General features: G+C 43.8%; 1 protein-coding gene across 6 annotated transcripts; it reads left to right on the forward strand.

The window, feature by feature from the left end:
* Positions 1-3,877: 3,877 nt before the first annotated feature.
* Positions 3,878-16,837, forward strand: ZNF620 (zinc finger protein 620). Of its 6 annotated transcripts, none has more exons than XM_081824926.1 (5): positions 3,878-4,009; positions 4,249-4,319; positions 11,220-11,373; positions 11,858-11,971; positions 14,289-16,837. In XM_081824926.1, exons 2-5 carry the CDS (start codon positions 4,296-4,298, stop codon positions 15,284-15,286), a joined length of 1,290 nt encoding a protein of 429 aa, XP_081681052.1. In that variant the 5' UTR covers positions 3,878-4,009; positions 4,249-4,295; the 3' UTR covers positions 15,287-16,837. The 6 variants fall into 6 exon arrangements, with proteins under 6 accessions (XP_081681052.1, XP_030889824.1, XP_081681026.1 ...); XM_031033964.2 differs by having other exon boundaries at positions 3,951-4,009; positions 11,247-11,373; XM_081824900.1 differs by lacking the exon at positions 3,878-4,009 and adding an exon at positions 4,010-4,146.
* The last annotated feature ends 947 nt before the right edge of the window (positions 16,838-17,784 follow it).

Here is a 17,784-nt window from a genome sequence, read left to right on the forward strand (position 1 = left end):
CCCTCTCTCGAGCTCACCAGCTCTCATATCTCAAGAGTGTACTTTTCACTTTAATAAACTTTCCCACCTGTGTCACTTGTCCACTGTGCTGTGTGTCTGTCCTTGAATTCATTCTCATGACAAGTCCAAGAACTTTTAGCAACTCCTTTGGGTCTGGCTGGGTCAAGACTCCAGGGCCTGAGGTCTCCCCAGTTCACCCAGCAACAATACCAAGGAGGGTTTGTAAAAAAAACCTAGGGTATCATAAAGTCAAGCAGTGGAAAATAGGAAGGCAACTAGGAATTTTTTTTTTTTTAAAGATTTTATTTATGTATTTGACAGAGAGAGACACAGTGAGAGAGGGAACACAAGCAGGGGGAGTGGGAGAGGGAGAAGCAGGCTTCCCGCAGAGCAGGGAGCCCGATGTGGGGCTCGATCCCAGGACCCTGGGATCATGACCTGAGCTGAAGGCAGATGCTTAACGACTGAGCCACCCAGGCGCCCCATCAACTAGGAATTTTTAAAAGGTTGTGCAATAAAAGAAATATAATCTTTGTATACCATTTAGCTCTATAGTGAGCACTATTTACATGGTAAGGGAAAAGGTCTTTCTGAGTTGCTGGAGTAACTGGAGATAGAGATATTGTTGGGTGACATCTGGGCACTGCTATCATTATTGCCACCTGATAGATTCTGGCTATATTGTAGGGATGACTAAAGGGTCCAGAATTTATAAACATTCCTTTACACAACAATGCATACATTTGTGTGTGTGTGTGTGTAAATTCTTCTGATTAGCTTGAGTATAAAAGCATGGCTCACAAAAGATGAGTTGCTATGATATAGAAGAACCCACTCCAGTATTCTAATGTGGGGCTTGATCTCAGGATGCCGAGATCATGACCTGAGCTGAAATCAAGAGTCAGACATTTAACGAACTGAGCCACCCAGGCACCCCTGCTTCTGCTTTCTGTGGTTACCTCGTTTCCAATAAAATTTTGTTAAACTTTGCTAATTAAATCTTACTTAACCATATGTAAATGTTGCATGAAGTTTTCTCAAGGCATTTGTTGTTTGCTAGTTTATAGCAGTGATAATTTGGCATCGTTTCCGTTAGTTTCATATTTCTTTTTACTTTTTTTGGCATAAATGTTCAGATAAATGGACATTAGATATTACATGTGTGCTTTGTAAAGTCTTAAGTGTATTGTATATAACACCTTCCTAAGACAATGCTGAATGAAGATGGTCACACAGCCATATTGTAGTTAATTAAAGAAATGACATTTTTGTGCTATGTCAGATGTTGAAATAATTTATCTTTTTAAAAATTTTTTATTTATTTAGACACAGAGAGAGAGGGAGACAGAGAAAAAGAGACAGAACGCAAGTGGGGAGAGGGAGAGGGACAAGCAGATTCCATGCTGTGAGTGTGGAGCCTGATGTGGGGCTCAATCCCACGACCCTGCGGTCATGACCTGAGCCAAAATCAAGAGTCGGACACCCAACTGCTGAGCCACCCAGGTGCTCCAATTGTGTTTATCTTAATAAAATTTGTGTTCTGGCATAATTTATAATTTTAGAGCTTGGAAATATGTAAAATCTTTCCCATGGAGATTAATAGTATAATAGTTTAATTGACTTATAATAAATGGCCTTAAGGTTTTTTGTTTTTAAACACATTGCCCTCATAATATGGGGAAGGTGCTCTTGTTTAAAAGTCTTAAAAGAAACAGCCTTGATGCAGGCTGGCTGGGTCCAAGGACCCAGAAGAGGTCCTGCAGGCCCAGCTAAGAGCGTCCTTGGCTTCGCATAGGATAGAAATCAAACACAATCTGAGGGAAGTAAGAGCAGATGACTATAGATACAGACAGAGCATCTGGGAGACTTGGAAAGGAAAGGGAAGGAAAATGAGTGTCGTCTTTGCTTGAGACCTGGGGTTTTTATTGAGGACAATTGTCTGGTGCACCTGTCTTCTCAGTAATCCAGAAACAAAGTGTTAGGTGTCCTCCATAAACCACTTATGCCCTGGAGCCAGGGATCTTGATGAGTCATTGGTCTTGGTCTTGGAAAACTTTCATGAAGACCCTGCTCGGTCCTTAGATATTATCTGTTGTGTTGGAAGACTCCAGTGAAATCATTAAATCCTTGACCTTTACAAGGAGGACATACACTATCTGTTCTATAACACCTGGGTAAGGCAGGGATGTAGGTCCTAGCAAGAATAGAAGCAGGAAAAGGAATGAAAAGGCAGTTTTTCATGGATCCTTTAGTTTCCCTGTCTCAGCCTGATCCCAAATCCTTTTCCTGATTCCATGTAGCCTAGAGACTCTCCTTCCCCTACCCAGGGAGAAATCTGGAAGTGCATTTTCTTGAACTGGGGAACCATGAGTGAGCCACCCAGTTTCTAGAAAACTGGGATTATCAAAGGATGCATACTGAATCTCTAGGCTCCTCTCCCTGCTCAGCGTCTAGAATGCTTAAATCATTCTTCCTAATCTTGGAGAAGAGGGAGTGTAGCTCAAGAGCCCCTGGCTCCTGGGGTCCCAAACAGACTAGGTTCTGCGACTGACAAAACCCAAAGGCAGAGAAACGAGTGGTGGTGAAACAAGAAAGGAATTTATTTCAGTAAGCGGACCAATGTCTCAAAGACTGTCTCCAAAATGCCAAAAATACTTCCAGGTTTATGTAAGGAAAATGTGGGACAAAGTTGGTGGGTACGTGCCATCAAAGTCTTGGAATCAATCACTGGTAGGGTCTTGCTGCGGCAGGGCAGTTCTTGTTGCTTGAAGGGGTAGTTTTGGTTCCCATCAGGGGATACTTGGCCCTATGGATCTTCTTCCTGAGCAAGAGCCAAGCTGGAAAGAAGAACCCAACTAAAAAGTTTGGGGTCAGAATGGAGGCAGCCAAAGTCCTCTTTGAGGAGGACAGTTCTTATATAGAACAGTAGTGCTTGGCTAGTAGAAGCCATGCCTCTGAAGCTATTCTCAGGAGTATTAGAACCCTCAAGGTAAAACAGAGCCTTCCCACATTGGCGACCTCCAAGAAGAGCCTCTTGGGATAGGGTGGAGACATTTGCTTGGCTTGCAAACAAGCAATAAAGGCAAATCATGGTGGCTATCCCATTGGCAGGTCTAGCTGCATAGTGGGGTGCTCTGACAAGTCTTTGAGGATAGAGTGGTTCTGAAGACTGGCAGAGGAGAAGCTAAATGAAACATTCAACTTAATACGGAGGACCCAGTATTCACAGGGAAGGCTGCTGGGCCCTTAGCTGAAATCTGGTTCCAGGCTGGGCCTGGAACACATACCCAGGTATAGGGTGGGAAAAGGGTCTAAGGCTAAATGTTAATAGCCCTTTCCCTAAACTGTGCCATATCTTGGAAGTCCCAGCAGCGCTTGTATCTTCGAAAGCAAAAAACACAATTAGAAAACAAAACAACCCGCAAGCTCTTAATGTGTGCCAGGCACTACTGTAAATACTTTGTTAATCCATTGACTCATTTAATTACTAAGCCTCAACAGTCCTTTGAGGGTGGTATCACTCTTATACCCATTTAACAGACACGGAAACAGGCAAAGAAACTTGCTTCTGCTCACACAGCTAAGAAGTGGTACAGCCAGGTTCCCAGACCTACGTAGTCCATGCTCTCCACCAATACACAGTTGGCTGTTCAGGTGATGGGCCCCACACGCCCTCACTGCCGCGCAGCCACAGAACCTAGGCAGCTTTGGCAGTGGTCCCTTCAGGACCTGGACAAGCAGCCAGGAGGGGCAAACGGGATTGCAACCCTTCTGTGGCCTGAGCTGGCCGGACCACATCCCCCGGAGGGGCTACCGAGAGAGGGCGCTTGCAGGACCCGAGCCTAGAGCCCGCAACTCTGGCTCGCAGTCTCGGAGAGTAGGGACAGTGGCTGTAGCAGTTGGGCTAGGGAACCACGGAGACGAGCACGTTTTCAGGTTCCTAGAGAGGAAGGGAAACGGCCCTACGTGCTTCCGGCGGAGCGGGTCCTAAGCTTTCCCGGGAGCGCAGGTTCGCCGCCTTCCCACGCGTTCCCTGCGTCTGCAGCGCGCGGCGTTAGCAGTCGCTTGGGCTCCGGGTCCGGCTAACGGGGTCACATCCCCACGGCGTTCTCCAGTACCCGGTTCTCCAATCCCCGTGCCTCTGGGGTGAGGGGGTACCGGGACAGAGGGGGCCCCGGGCGGACAGACGGCATTTGCCGGGTGCCCGGCCGCAGCAGCCCCACCCGTGCCTCTTTATTTTCTCTTCAGTCTCACCTCGAACCCTGACGGCGCTGTGTGAAGTGGGGACCCCAGCCATGCTCCAGATCACGTGGTGCCAGGTGAGCGAGCATCCTCTCTGCTCCGTTGCCCCCCCCCTCCCCGCCCTCCCACCTTTAGATGTCAAGAGAGAGCAGATGTCGGTCTACATCCAGAGCCTGAGTTGTCCTGGTGTTACGGGACTCGGGTCCTTGGACTCAGCATCGGTAGAAACGAGACTGCACCCAAAATTTAAAGTCACAAGAAAGGCTTTATCGGCGTTTAAGCTCGAGCACAGGGGAGCACCACAAAGAATCCTCAGGTTGACTCTCCGAGGAGAGGTCAAGGAGAATTTTTAAAGATACTTAGGTGGGAAGAGAGTGCCGTCTAAGCAAGTAGAGGCGGGGATTTATTCGCACCTACACACTTAAGGTCATGTTTCTTCATGCATCGCTTGCGTAATGAACTTGTTAAATCTCCAGCCCTGGGCATGATTTTTAGTATTATAATGAGGGAAAAAGTCGTGAAAGTTCAGCGCTTGGGTCGATTTGGAGGAGACTGGTTTGGACCGGTCGGGGCTTCCTCCTTAGCTGGTGCTTTGCTCTACAAGTTAAGTGATAATAACCAGTAGGGGGTGCCTGTGTGGCCCGGTCGTTAGGCGTCCTGGGATCGGGCCCCGCATCGGGCTCCCTGCTCAGCAGAGAGCCTGCTTCTCCTTCTCGCACTCCCCCTGCTTGTGTTCCCTCTCTTTCTGTGTCTCTCTCTGTCAAATAAATAAAAAAAAAAAAAAAAAAAGAAAAGCCAGTGGGCCAGCAGGCAGCGGGGAGTTTCACAGGTGCACATGGGGCTTGTTCCCGAGGTTCCTGTTTTACAAGATTGTGGCTTTCATTGTGTGGCTGTCACTATCAGGTGTGGGAGGAGGAGCTGAGAGGGATGGAGAGATGAGAATGCCCAACCTAAGATATAATCAGGATAGAAAGGCAGGTGTGGGGGATTGATTGGGATAGAGTTGAAATCAAGGCTGAAAAGTAGAAATCTGCATCACTGCATACAGCGAAGACCCTTTTCACCTCTGTCCACAAGATTGGAGCAGTCTTTCCTTGGGTAAAGTAATTCTAGTATTTTTTTTTTTTTTTTGGTAGATTCTGTTGGATTTTTTACCTAGACATGCCATCTACAAATAAAGACATTTTACTTCTTTCTTTCTGTCTGGATACCTTTTATTTCTTTTTCTTGCCTAACTGCACTGGCTAGAACCTCCATTTAATGTTGAGTACGGGTGGTGAGGGCAGATACCCTTGTCTTATTTGTGATCCTAAGCTGAAAGCATTCAATATTTCACCATTAAGTATGATCTCCATCATAGGTTTTGTTTTGTTTTGTAAATGCCCTTTATCAGATTGAGGATGTTCAGTGCCTAGCTTGCTGAGAATTTTTATCAAGAATGGATGTTGGATTTTGAAATGATGTTTGCTTTTTCTATGTTGGTTTAGAGGATTATATGATTTTTCTATTTTAGTTTCTTACTGTGGTGAATTACATTAATTTTTCAAATGTTCAACCAACCTTGCACTCCTTGGATAAAAACCACTTGGTCATGATGTATTATTCTTTTACTGTATTTTCGATTCTCTTTTGTTAAAATTTTGTTTAGAATTTTTGCATCTATGTTTGTAAGAGGTATCGATCTGCAGTTTTCTTTTCTTGTCATCTCTTTGTCCCATTGAATGAGTTGGGAAGTATTCTGTCCTCTTCAATATTTTGGAAGAATTTGTGTAGAACTGATTACATTTCTTCCTTAAATGTTTGGTAGAATTCACCAGTGAAACCACTTAGGTATGGAGTTTTCTTTCTGATAAGTTTTAAAATACAGTTTCAGTTCCTTTGGTAGGTATAGGGCTATTCTATTTCTCCTTGAATGAGTGTTGGTAATTTGTCTCTTTGAAGAAATTTGTCTATTTTGTGTGCCTGGGTGGCTCAGATGGTTAAGCATCTGCCTACAGCTCAGGTCATGATCTTGAGGTCCTGGGATCGAGCCCCACATTGGGCACCCTGCTGAGCGGGGAGCCTGCTTCTCCCTCTCCCTCTGCCTGCCACTCCCCCTGCTTGTGCTCTCTCTCTAATAAAAAATAAAAGAAAAATCTTAAAAAGAAATTTGTCTATTTTATCTCAGTTGTAGACATTAATGGCATAAAGTTGTTCAGAATATTTCCTTATTATCCTTTTATTATCTGCAGTGATGTCACCTTTTTTAGAACTAATTTTGCTAATTTATTTCTTCTCTTTTTTCTGATTAATCTGACCAGAGATTTATAAGTTGCATTGATCTTCACAAAGAACCAGTTTTTGGTTTTGGTGATTTTCTCTATTATTTCTTGTCTATTTTATGTCACTGGTTTCCATTTCGATCTTTATTTTGTTTGTTCTACTTAGTTTTTGTTAAATTTGCTGTTCTTTTTCTAGATTCTAAAGGTGAATCTGAGGTCACTGATTCAAGACCTTTTTTCCTTTTAAATTTTATTACACAGGCATTTAATACTATAAATGTCTTCCTAAGTACTGCTTTAGCAGCATCACTAATTTTGGTACCTTGTGTTTTCATTTTCCTTCAGTTCAAAACACTTTCTGCATTCTTTTCTGTTTTATTCTTTGATCTATGTGTTAATTAAGAGTGTGTTATTTAGTTTATAAATATTTGGGAATTTTCCATGCGTTTCTCTGTTACTTCTAATTTAATTCTGTTGTGGTTAGTGAACATTCTTTGTATGACTTGATTTCTACTTCTTTTATGGTCCAGAATATGGTCTACTTTACAAAGTGTTCCTTGGACACCTGAGAAGAATGTGTTTTTTGCTGTTGTGGGGTGTTCTGTAAATGTCCATTAAGTCAAGTTGGGTAGTAGTATTATTCATGTTTGCTATATCCTCGTTGAGAGGGGTTATTGAAATTTCCAGCTATAATTATGGATTTGTCTGTTTCTCTTGCAGTTTTATTAGTTTTTGCTTCATGTATTTTGAAGCTCTGTTACTAACTGCATAAACATGTAGAATTGTTACATCTTCATGATGACCTAATCCCTTTATGGTTATAAATGAGTTTATCTCTTAATATTCTTTGCTCTCGGGGCGCTTAGGTGGCTCAGTTGGTTAAGCCTGACTTCAGCTCAGGTCATGATCTCAGGGTCCTGGGATCAGTCCCATGTTGGGCTCTGAGCTCAGCAGGGAGTCTGCTTGAGGATTCTCTCCTCCTCTCCCTCTCCCTGTGCCCCTCCCCGCACTCTCTCTGAAATAAATAATCTTTAAAAAAATATTCTTTGCTCTGAAATCTACATTGCCTTAAATTAATATATCCACTCCAGCTTTTTCTTGGACTAGTATATATTTTTTTTACGTCTTTTTGCTTTTAACTTATTCTTGTCTTTACATGTAATATGCATTTCTTGAAGGCAGCATATAGTAGGCCCTTGCTTTTTAGAAAATCTAATCTGATAATGTTTACCTGTTGGGATGTTTAGATTTATGTATTTTGGCATAATTATTGATATGGTTAGATTTGAGGCTGTCATCTTTCTAATTGTTTTCTAATTGTCCTTTCTTTGTTCCCTTTTCTCCTGATTTTCCACCTTCTTTAGGACTAATGGTGTGTTTTATTCCATGTTTTCCTCTTCGTTGGCTATATATAAACTATAACTCTTCATGTTACTGTTTTAGAGATTGCTGTAGGGTTTGTAGTATGCATTTTTAATTTATCAGTCCACCTTCAATTACTTGTCCGTTAGGCTTTTCAAGGTTCTCTCATAGCTCCCTGATGGCTCTGTTCTTTTTGCCTTCAGTCTTTTTCTCTGTTTCCTTTTGGTTGGTTTTTATTGCTAAGCCTTCAAGTTCACAAGTTGTTTTTTTCTTTTTCTGCAATGTCAGATTTGCTGTCAATCCCATGAATTATATTTTTCATCTCAGACATTCAGTTTTCTTATCTAGAAGTTCGATTTGGGCCTTAAAATTTATCTTTGGGGTGCCTGGGTGGTTCAGGCAGTTAAGTGTAGGACTCTTGGTTTCTGCTCAGGTCGTGATCTCAGGATAGTGAGATCCAGATGCATCAAGATCGAGCCAGGTGTAGGGCTCCACACTCAGCTGGGAGTCTGCTTGAGTTCTCTCGCTCCCCCTCAGCCCCTCCCCCCCAGCTCACGTGCGTACACGCTTTCTCTCTCTCTCAAATAAGTAAATCTTTAATATATATCTTCCTTGTCTCTATTTAACTTTTGAACATTTGGAGTGCATTTATAATAACTGCTTTAATGTCCATCTCTGCTAATGCTAACATCTATCAGTTCTGGGTTGGTTTTGATTGACTGGTCTCATTATAGGTCACGTATTCCTGCTTCTTTGAATGCCTAGTAATCTGTGGTTGAATGCCAGGTATTGTAAATTTTACCTTGTTTGATTCTAGATTTTTTATAGTCCTCAAAATATTTTTCTTCTTTTTTTTTTTTTAAAGATTTTATTTATTTGACAAAGACACAGCGAAAGCGGGAACACAAACAGAAGGAGTGGGAGTGGGAGAAGCAGGCTTCCTGCGGAGTAGGGAGCCTGATGCGGGGCTCAATCCCAGGACTCTGGGATCATGACCTGAGCTGAAGGCAGACGCCTAACGACTGAGCCACTCAGGTGCCCCTCTCAAAATATTCTTCTTAAAAAAATTTTTTTTAAGATTTTATTTTTAAGTAATTTCTATACCTAACATGGGGCTCGAACTTAAAACCTCAAGATCAAGGGGTGCCTGAGTGGCTCAGTCAGTCAAGCGCCCGACTTCGGCTTAGGTCATGATCCCAGGGTCCTGGGATCAAGCCCCACGTCGGGCTCCCTGCTCAGCGGGGAGTCTGCTTTTCCCTCTCCCTCTGCCTGCCTCTCTGCCTACTTGTGCTCTCTCCCTCTCTCTGTCAAATAAATAAATAAAATCTTAAAAAAAAAGAAACACCTCAAGATCAAGAGTTGCATGCTCTACTGACTGAGCCAGCCAGATGCCCCTCCCCCAAATATTCTTGTATCTTTTCTGGAATAAGTTTCAGTTTACTTGGAAACAATTTGATCCTTTCTGGCCCTGATATTTATCATTTGCTAGTAGAACCTGGAGTGGTACTCAGCCTAGGAATAATTATTCTCCACTACTGAGGCAAGAGTTTCCTGAGAGCTCTGTCCAGTGGCCTATGAAGTATGAAATTTTCCAGTGTGGATAGTGGAAATAGGCACTGTTTCTGGCCCTGTGTGAACGCCAGGCATTGTGCCCTTCAGTCCTTTCAAATGATCCTTTCTAGTGATCCTTTCTCTGGCTTTGGGTAGTTTCCACACACCTGTGCCCTGGTCATTCTGTTGAATACTCTAGGGCACCCTCTGCAGGGAATTAGGTTTTTTCTCTGTGCAGCTCTCTTCTCTATGGTATTCTGTCCCAAACTGTGCTGTCTTGGTCTCCTCAGAAGCTACCAGGGAATCTGCCGGGCTCTGCCTCATTTCCCCCTCTCTGTGTTACAGCCTGGAAACTCTTTCAAGGTAGTAAACTTGGCAAGTCATAGGGCTCACCTCTTTATTTCCCGTCCCTCTGGGATTGTTGTCCTTCATTGCTGTCACCCAGTATTTGATAACTTGTTTTGTGTAATTTGTCTTGTTTTGGTTCAGGCAGAATAAACCCAATCCCTTTGACTCCATCTGAACGAGAAGCAGAAATTTTCACTCAGCATTTTTATTTTTTATTTTTAAAATTAATTAATTTATTTGAGAGAGAGAGAATCCCAAGCAGACTGCCTATACCGAGTGTAGAGCCCGATGCAGGGCTGATCTCATGACACCGAGATCACCATCTGAGCAGAAATCAAGAGTCTGAGGCTTAACCGACTGAGCCACCCAGGTGCCCCTTCACTCAGCATTTTTAAAAACATTTCCCCGTTTACTTTCACCATGTGGTCTGTTGCCATCTTGACTCCCCAGTCTTTGTGTGTGTGTTGTTTTTCCTGCTCTGAAAGCCTTTAGGATTTTTTTTTTTTTTTTTAATGCTTTCATTTTTCTGAGACTTCTCAGTGATATACCTTTGTGTAGCTATTTTTCATTTACTGCCCTAAGTATTTGTGGGTCCTCTCTTCTCCCTGGTGCTTTTAAACAGATAGAATATTTTACCAAGTTTTAAAAAGCAGAGCACACTTAAAAAATCTGGAGCTCATCCTTGGTTTTGTTTTTTTGTTTTTTTGTTTTTTTTTAAAAGAGATTTTTTTTTTTTTTTTAAAGATTTTATTTATTTATTCATGAGAGACAGAGAGAGAGAGAGAGAGGCAGAGGGAGAAGCAGGCTCCCAAGGAGCAGGAAGCCCGATGTGGGACTCGATCCCAGGACCCTGAGATCATGACCTGAGCCGAAGGCAGACGCTTAACCATCTGAGCCACCCAGGCGCCCTCATCCTTGGTTTTGTATGATGATCAGCCTCCTTTTTGTTTGCTTCCCTCTCTGCCAGCAGTTAACATTCAGCTTTCTCTGCTCTTCTCATTAAGTACCTACATTCATCCTTTCTGCCTTCTAAAATTCTCTTAACACCCTGGTCTGCTCTGACTCTTCTCCTCTTGGGCCATTATGTTACTGTCACTTTAGTGGGATTAGGGAGGGAGTGGAGATCAGTACAAAAGTGCGGTGGGCTGTGTTTATACAGATGTTCCCTGTGCGTGTGCACACAAAACCCATGGAAAGGAGCCAGAGGGACTAACGGGCACATAGAGCAGGGCCCGGCAGAGTCAACACAGAGGTCAGCAGGGGAAGGAAGGGCTGTTTGTGGGGATGACCACAAAGGGGTGCAGTGGGTCTTGGACTCTTCCTGTTGATGAGGGTGATGCTGGCTGAGGGCTGGCCCCCGCGGGGAGTTGGGGGCACTGGAGAACTGTCCTTGGCAATACCACCACACCCAGTAGGTCTCTGCCCCAATACTTCGGCTCCTCTGCCTTCACACAGGGCTTGAGCAGGAACCTGTTGTTTCAGGAGCCAGTGACCTTTGAGGACGTGGCTGTGTACTTCACTCAGAATGAATGGGTTATCCTGGACTCTTCACAGAGGGCTCTGTACCGGGAGGTGATGCTGGAGAATTATGCAAATGTGGCTTCCCTGGGTAAGGACTCTCTTCTCCCTGCTGTTGTCTGCATCTGCCGTTTGTGCATCCTGGCTACTTCCTTCCTTAGATATTGTGGCCTCTCTGATAATCCTCATGGGCGGTTGCTCCAAAGGCTGAGCTCCTCAGAGACTGCTGGGTGGGGAGAGTTTCGGGTTCCCAGGTTTTGAAATCTGTCCCTCTTGCCCTGGGAGGGACTCTGCCCCATGCATGGAGGGAAAGGAAGAGCTCTTGGGAGCTCAGCAGAGCCCTTTGCCTCTGTCTTCCAAGTTCTCTGAAGAAGATCTGGGACTCCCTCATGCGAGTGGGGGTTATTCCAGGACTCTGCCCCTGTTTGTGGGAATTTTCTATCCTCCAAGATAGCACAGGCTGACTTGTCTTTATTTCCCTCCCTGGCTCAGTGAAGAAACGTACAGACAGCCAAAAGGGGACCTTGCTTCCTGATTCCCTTTACTTTTTGTTCCTGTTTCTTTTTCCTGGGCAGCTTTTCTATTCACCAGGCCTGTTCTGGTCTCCCAGCTAGAGCGAGGGGAACTACCATGGGGCCTGGAACCCTGGGAGCCTGCAGGCAGGGAAGCCCTCAGAGGCATCTGTCCAGGTGAGCATGAGAACCTACCAGCTGTCTTTTTTGCTTAGCCTGCTTTCCTATTTTCACATTTGAATGTATGTAAAGTGTTTCTTCTCTTGTGAGACTGTTTTCTTTCCTCTGGAATCATTACATGTGATTCTGCGTTCATGGTGGTAGCCCCTTTCAAATGAGGAGGGGCCATTCTCTTCCAGGAAAGGCATGGCTGCAAGATTTCTCTGGATGTTCATCTTTGCCTCTCCACCTCACCACCTGCTAAGGGACATCATGTGACTGAGCGAGCAGCTCTTGAACCATGACAGCTCTTTTGAGCCCTGTCTTATGGAAAGTTTATTTTTCCACCAGTTTGTTGTTGTAGAGATGAGGATGTCAACCACCTTAGAAGGAAAATAGGCTTCTGGGGCCTATCTGGCCATCCACATATTCACAGAGTACATTATTTCTATGGGAATTTTTTTTTTTTTAAAGATTTTATTTATTTATTTATTTGACAGAGAGAGACATAGTGAGAGAGGGAACACAAGCAGGGGGAGTGGGAGAGGGAGAAGCAGGCTTCCTGCGGAGCAGAGAGCCCGATGTGGGGCTCGATCCCAGGACTCTGGGATCATGACCTGAGCCGAAGGGAGGCGCTTGATGACTGAGCCACCCAGGCGCCCCTGGGAATTTTTTTTTTTTAAAGTAAACTCTACACCCAATGTGGGGCTCGAACTTATAATCCTGAGATCAGGAGTTGCCTACTCTACTAACTGAGCCAGCCAGGCTCCTCTCTGGGAAACTGAGTTATGAGTTCCCAAACACCAACTTAAATAAAAATAAAAAATAAAATAAAATTTTATTATTTAAAAAAATAAAAAAATTCATTTTCATAATGGAAATTTTCACACATAGGCAGACACCAGCACAACACATCCCATGATTCCCTTGCCTCAACACCCACCTGAAGCCTGTCATTTTTCCCCTATAGACACTTAAAAAACTTTGATTTTAATAGCTGAACTTTTGAAACAAAACTTACTATAAAAGAAAGGTGAATGGCTTCCTCATTTTGAAAGGTATTGATCTGAGAATTAAAAATAACAACAGTGTATTTTTTTTTTTTTTTGCCTTTTTTAAAACTCTGTTTCACCCCTATTCTGCCTGTAAAAATTTCATGTGCTCTTCGGACTCTTCACAGAGAATGTCCATAAATAATGCACAACTCCCCCCACTCCAAGCCTTGTGTGAAAGTTCTGCCTTTCCCAGGACTTCAGCCTATCTGGGTAAAGAGCATTATTTATTTATTTATTTTTTTAAAAGATTTTATTTATTTATTTATTTGAGAGAGAGAATGAGAGAGAGAGCGAGAGAGAGAGCACATGAGAGGGGGGAGGGTCAGAGGGAGAAGCGGACTTCCTGCCGAGCAGGGAGCCCGATGCGGGACTCGATCCCGGGACTCCAGGATCATGACCTGAGCCGAAGGCAGTCGCTTAACCAACTGAGCCACCCAGGCGCCCCGAAAGAGCATTTTTTAAACAGTTTGCTTGTAAACACACGAGGTTGCCCTGGCCCAGTGCTGAAGATTATATTAGCCTGCAAAAGGCCTTAAAAGGAGAGGGAAAATAGCTTTTGGTTTTCTCTATTTCACATTCCTGCTGTCATATTAAACTATATACAGTGTGCAGCAGTTTAGGAAAAGCACAAACGTCATTACCAGGTCCTCCCTGAGGCTTATGTCCGTTCTTGGAAGGGTTCTTCACACGTGCAGTGAGTGCTCTTTTATTTTAGAAGCAAGCCTCCATGTCTTCCCCTTTCCTTGCAGCTGCCGTCATGTTAGCCCACCATAGTCCCCTTAGCCACCACACTGGAGGCTGCTGCTTTACTAGCGTCAGCTTGACGACAGAGACCATTCTCTTTTCAAAGATTATGACTTGGATAATGTTGTAAAAAATAAGCAGCTTTTAAGGAATCAATTGTGGGACCCTTTGTAGTTTGAGCTGCTTGACCTGCCCCTTCCTCAATCTGGTGGTCTTCCTCTGACCTTGGGGTCTCTATTCAGCACTTTTCCATACCTTCTTACCTCACCCATTCACTTGGGAGAAAGCGGTTGGTCTTCCCGCCCTAGTAGGTAACAGTCTTGGCTGTTTTCCCGTCTTTACACTCTTTATGGGAATGCCTCCCGGCCTTGCTTGCCTCCCACCCATAGTGTCTTCATTTCACTTGTGGGGCTCTGCTGTGTGGTGGTCTTCGGTGGCCATTTTATGTACCTGTAGGAAAATAGCCACTTGATCCTTTTCCCCTTCAGCACTATCAGAGGCTGACACCTTTTTTTTTTTTTCCCCCATGATCTCAGGGGGTGAGACCAGAGCTGAGAAGGAAGAATCAACTCCAAAGGAACACATTTCTAAAGAAACGGAGTCCCACAGACTGACATTAGGAGGGCTGCCAGGGAATGTTCCCCAGCGCCTGGACTTTGGGAGCAGCCCAGAGCAGCAGCATGGTCACTGGGTAGCTAAGAAGGCCAAGTCAAAGAGGAGAGATTGCACAGATGGGCCAACCAGCCATCGTGAGGCCTGCACTGTTGGGAGTGGGGAGCAGTGTGAGAAATCTGGGGAAAACGTTAGTGTCAGCAGGCAACTCAGTACAGATCAGACAGTTCCTAGTGGTCAGCTATCATACGAATGTAGAAAATGTGGCAGATACTTTAGTCGAGTGGCGGATTTTCAGGGATGTCACACTGGTGAAAGGTCTTTCAAATGCAAAGAATGTGGAAAAGCCTTCAGATACAACTCATTACTTATTCGGCATCAGGTAATTCACACTGGAAAGAAACCATTTAAATGTAAAGAATGTGGGAAAGGTTTAAGTTCAGACACGGCCTTGATTCAGCATCAGAGAATCCACACTGGAGAGAAGCCCTATGAATGTAAGGAGTGCGGCAAGGCCTTCATTAGCAGTTCTGTTTTCCTCCAGCATCAGAGGTTCCACACTGGGGAGAAACTCTATGAATGTAACGAATGTTGGAAGACTTTCAGTTGTAGCTCAAGCTTTATCGTCCATCAGCGAGTGCACACTGGGGAGAAGCACTACGAATGTAAAGAGTGCGGGAAACGGTTAAGCTCCCCCACAGCCTTGACTCAGCATCAGCGCATTCACACCGGGGAGAAACCTTTTGAATGTAAGGAGTGTGGGAAGGCCTTCAGTCAGAAAATCACCCTGGTCCAGCACGAGCGAGTTCACACTGGTGAGAAACCGTACGAGTGTGAGGTGTGTGGGAAAACCTTCAGCTGGTGTGGGCGATTCACTCTGCATCGGAAACTACACACACAGAAGATACCTGTGCAAGAGTAGGGTTGTCTGCAGCTGGGTGTGCTGTGCCTCCTTGTTTCTCACCACTCCTGTTCGCCAGCACGCTCTTTACAGTTAGAAAAGAAGAAACAAACACCCAAACTCAGATGTACAAGGAAATGTAACTGGCTGATACTCTGTGGAGTTTGTGGTGTCCCTGAGTGCCCCGCAAGACGGATGAGGGATGTGTGGGAGGGCCTACATCAGAGGACACTGCTGTGAATTATCAAAACGCCAGGCTTTAAGAGGAGATCTTAAAAAGGTTCTAGAAAAAACAAAAGATCAGGTATAAGAATGCAATAGATTTCAGAACAGCAGTCTTGAAAGTTAGAGGACAGTGGTGTATTCCTGCAAAATTCTAAGGGAACATAAGTTCCACCCAGTGTTTAGTACCCTCAAGTGTGAGCTTAGTATAAACTTTTAGATTTTTGAACCTTTGTCTCCCATGCATCCATTCTCAGGTGTGCAACACTAAACAAGGGGTCAACCAGAAAAGAAACCCTATCACAATCTATATTAGGAGTCTCCTAGACTCAGAAACAGAGGGCCCTTGTCCATGTGGAGCCATCTGTATTTTGGAGGATATTCGTAGTAGGCTGCAAGTTTTCAGAGACCTACCTCAGGTGCAGTGCCCACCCACACTACTTACTCTGTAGTTACTTATCATTGCTCAGTTGTAGTCTGTGCCTTTGCGAAAGTTGGGGTATATATATGTACCCTTTGAGTGAAATGCAAGGCCCTATTTATTCATCCATCTCATTGCTCTTCCAAGTCACCCTCACAGCAGGAAGCATTTCCTTGCAACTTCATTTAGTTCTATCTTATCATGGAAGAAGTGTCCGTTATTTTCTGTTACCAGTGGAGATGAGGGGAGATATAAACGTGTTCTGTTTTAGCATACCCCTTTTGCAAGCTGCTTGACTTTGCCCACTGCAGGAAGCAGAGTAGTGGATAATAATACAGAGCCAGGCTGACTTTGGTATGAGCCCAGGTGTGTTACCTTGGTTAAGTACAGACACTACTAATTTCTTTATCTGTAAAATCTGGATGACAGTCTACCTCATAGGTTTGTGTTGAGGATTAATTGCATTAATACACATAGGAATGCTTAGAACAATGGAACCTAATAAAAGTGTTACTTATTATAATACCATTGCTAAGTGTTGACTTATGTATACACCATTGAAATAGTCACCACAGTCAAGATGATAAACAGAGCCATAACCCCCCCAAATAGCTTATGCCCCTTGGTAATCCCTCTCTCATAGCTTTGCACAGCAACTGCTGATCTGCTGTCACTTTGGATGAGTTGCTTTTATATAAATAACCCATCGTATGTATTCTTTCTGGTCTGGTGTCTTTCAGCATAAATTATTTTGAGATTTACCTATGTTACATATTCATTATATCAGTGGTTCTTTTTTTTTTTTTTTGGCTGAGTAGTATTCCACTATGGAAATACCAAAATTTGTCTATTCATCTCTTGATGGCCATTTGGGCTATTTCCAGTTTTTGGTTATTACAAATAAAGCTGCTATGAACATTTGTGTTTAAGTCTTTGTAATGACGTATGCTTTTATTTCTCTTGGGTAATTAAGAGAGTGGAATGCCTGGGTCATAAGGTAGGTATATATTTACATTTTTAAAAAAGGTTTTATTTAAGAGAGAGGGAGAGACAGCATGTGCCTGCACAGGAGCGGGGTTGGGGGGAGCGGAGAGGGACAAGCAGACTCCCTGCGGATCGGGGACCTTGGATGCCCTGACGCAGGGCTCAATCCCAGGACCCTGAGATCATTACCTGAGCTGAAGTCAGATGCTCAACTGACTGAGTCACCCAGGTGCCCACCCCAGTATATATTTACATTTTTAAGAATCTTAAACCCCTACAAAGAAGTTGTACCATTTTATATCCGTACCAGCATTGTATGAGAGTTATACTTCCAAGACATCTTTGGGTATGCTTAATATTGTTTTAAATTTTAGCTCTTCTAAAGTATAATGCTGTCTCATTGTGATTTTACTTTGCATTTCCCTAATGACTAATGATGTTGAACATACTTTCATGTGCTTATTTGCCTTCCATATGTCTTAGGTTAAGTGTCCATATCTTTTGCCTATGTTTTTATTGGGTTGTTTTCTTTTTATTGATATTTGGGAGGTCTTTTGGGGGGTGGGGGGTTCTTTATATATTGTGGATACAAGTCCTTTTCCAGATACGTGATTTCTAAACATTTTCTCCCAGCATGTGGCTTGCCTTTTTGTTCTCTTAATTTTTTTTTTTTTTAAGATTTTATTTGAGAGAGAGTGAGCACAGGTGAGGTCGGGGGAGAGGGACAGAGGGAGAGGGATAAACAGACTCCCTGCTGAATGGGAAGCCTGGTGTGGGGCTCAGTTCCAGGACCCTGGGATCATGACCTGAGCCAAAGGCAGACGCTTAACAACTGAGCCACCCAGGTGCCCCAATTACTGTACTTTTTCTAAGTGTTGAAGTCACACAGTGT

This window comes from Leptonychotes weddellii, chromosome 1 (genome assembly GCF_054177405.1).
Source record: "Leptonychotes weddellii isolate Sample4059 chromosome 1, ASM5417740v2, whole genome shotgun sequence".
NCBI classification, from domain to species: domain Eukaryota; kingdom Metazoa; phylum Chordata; class Mammalia; order Carnivora; family Phocidae; genus Leptonychotes; species Leptonychotes weddellii.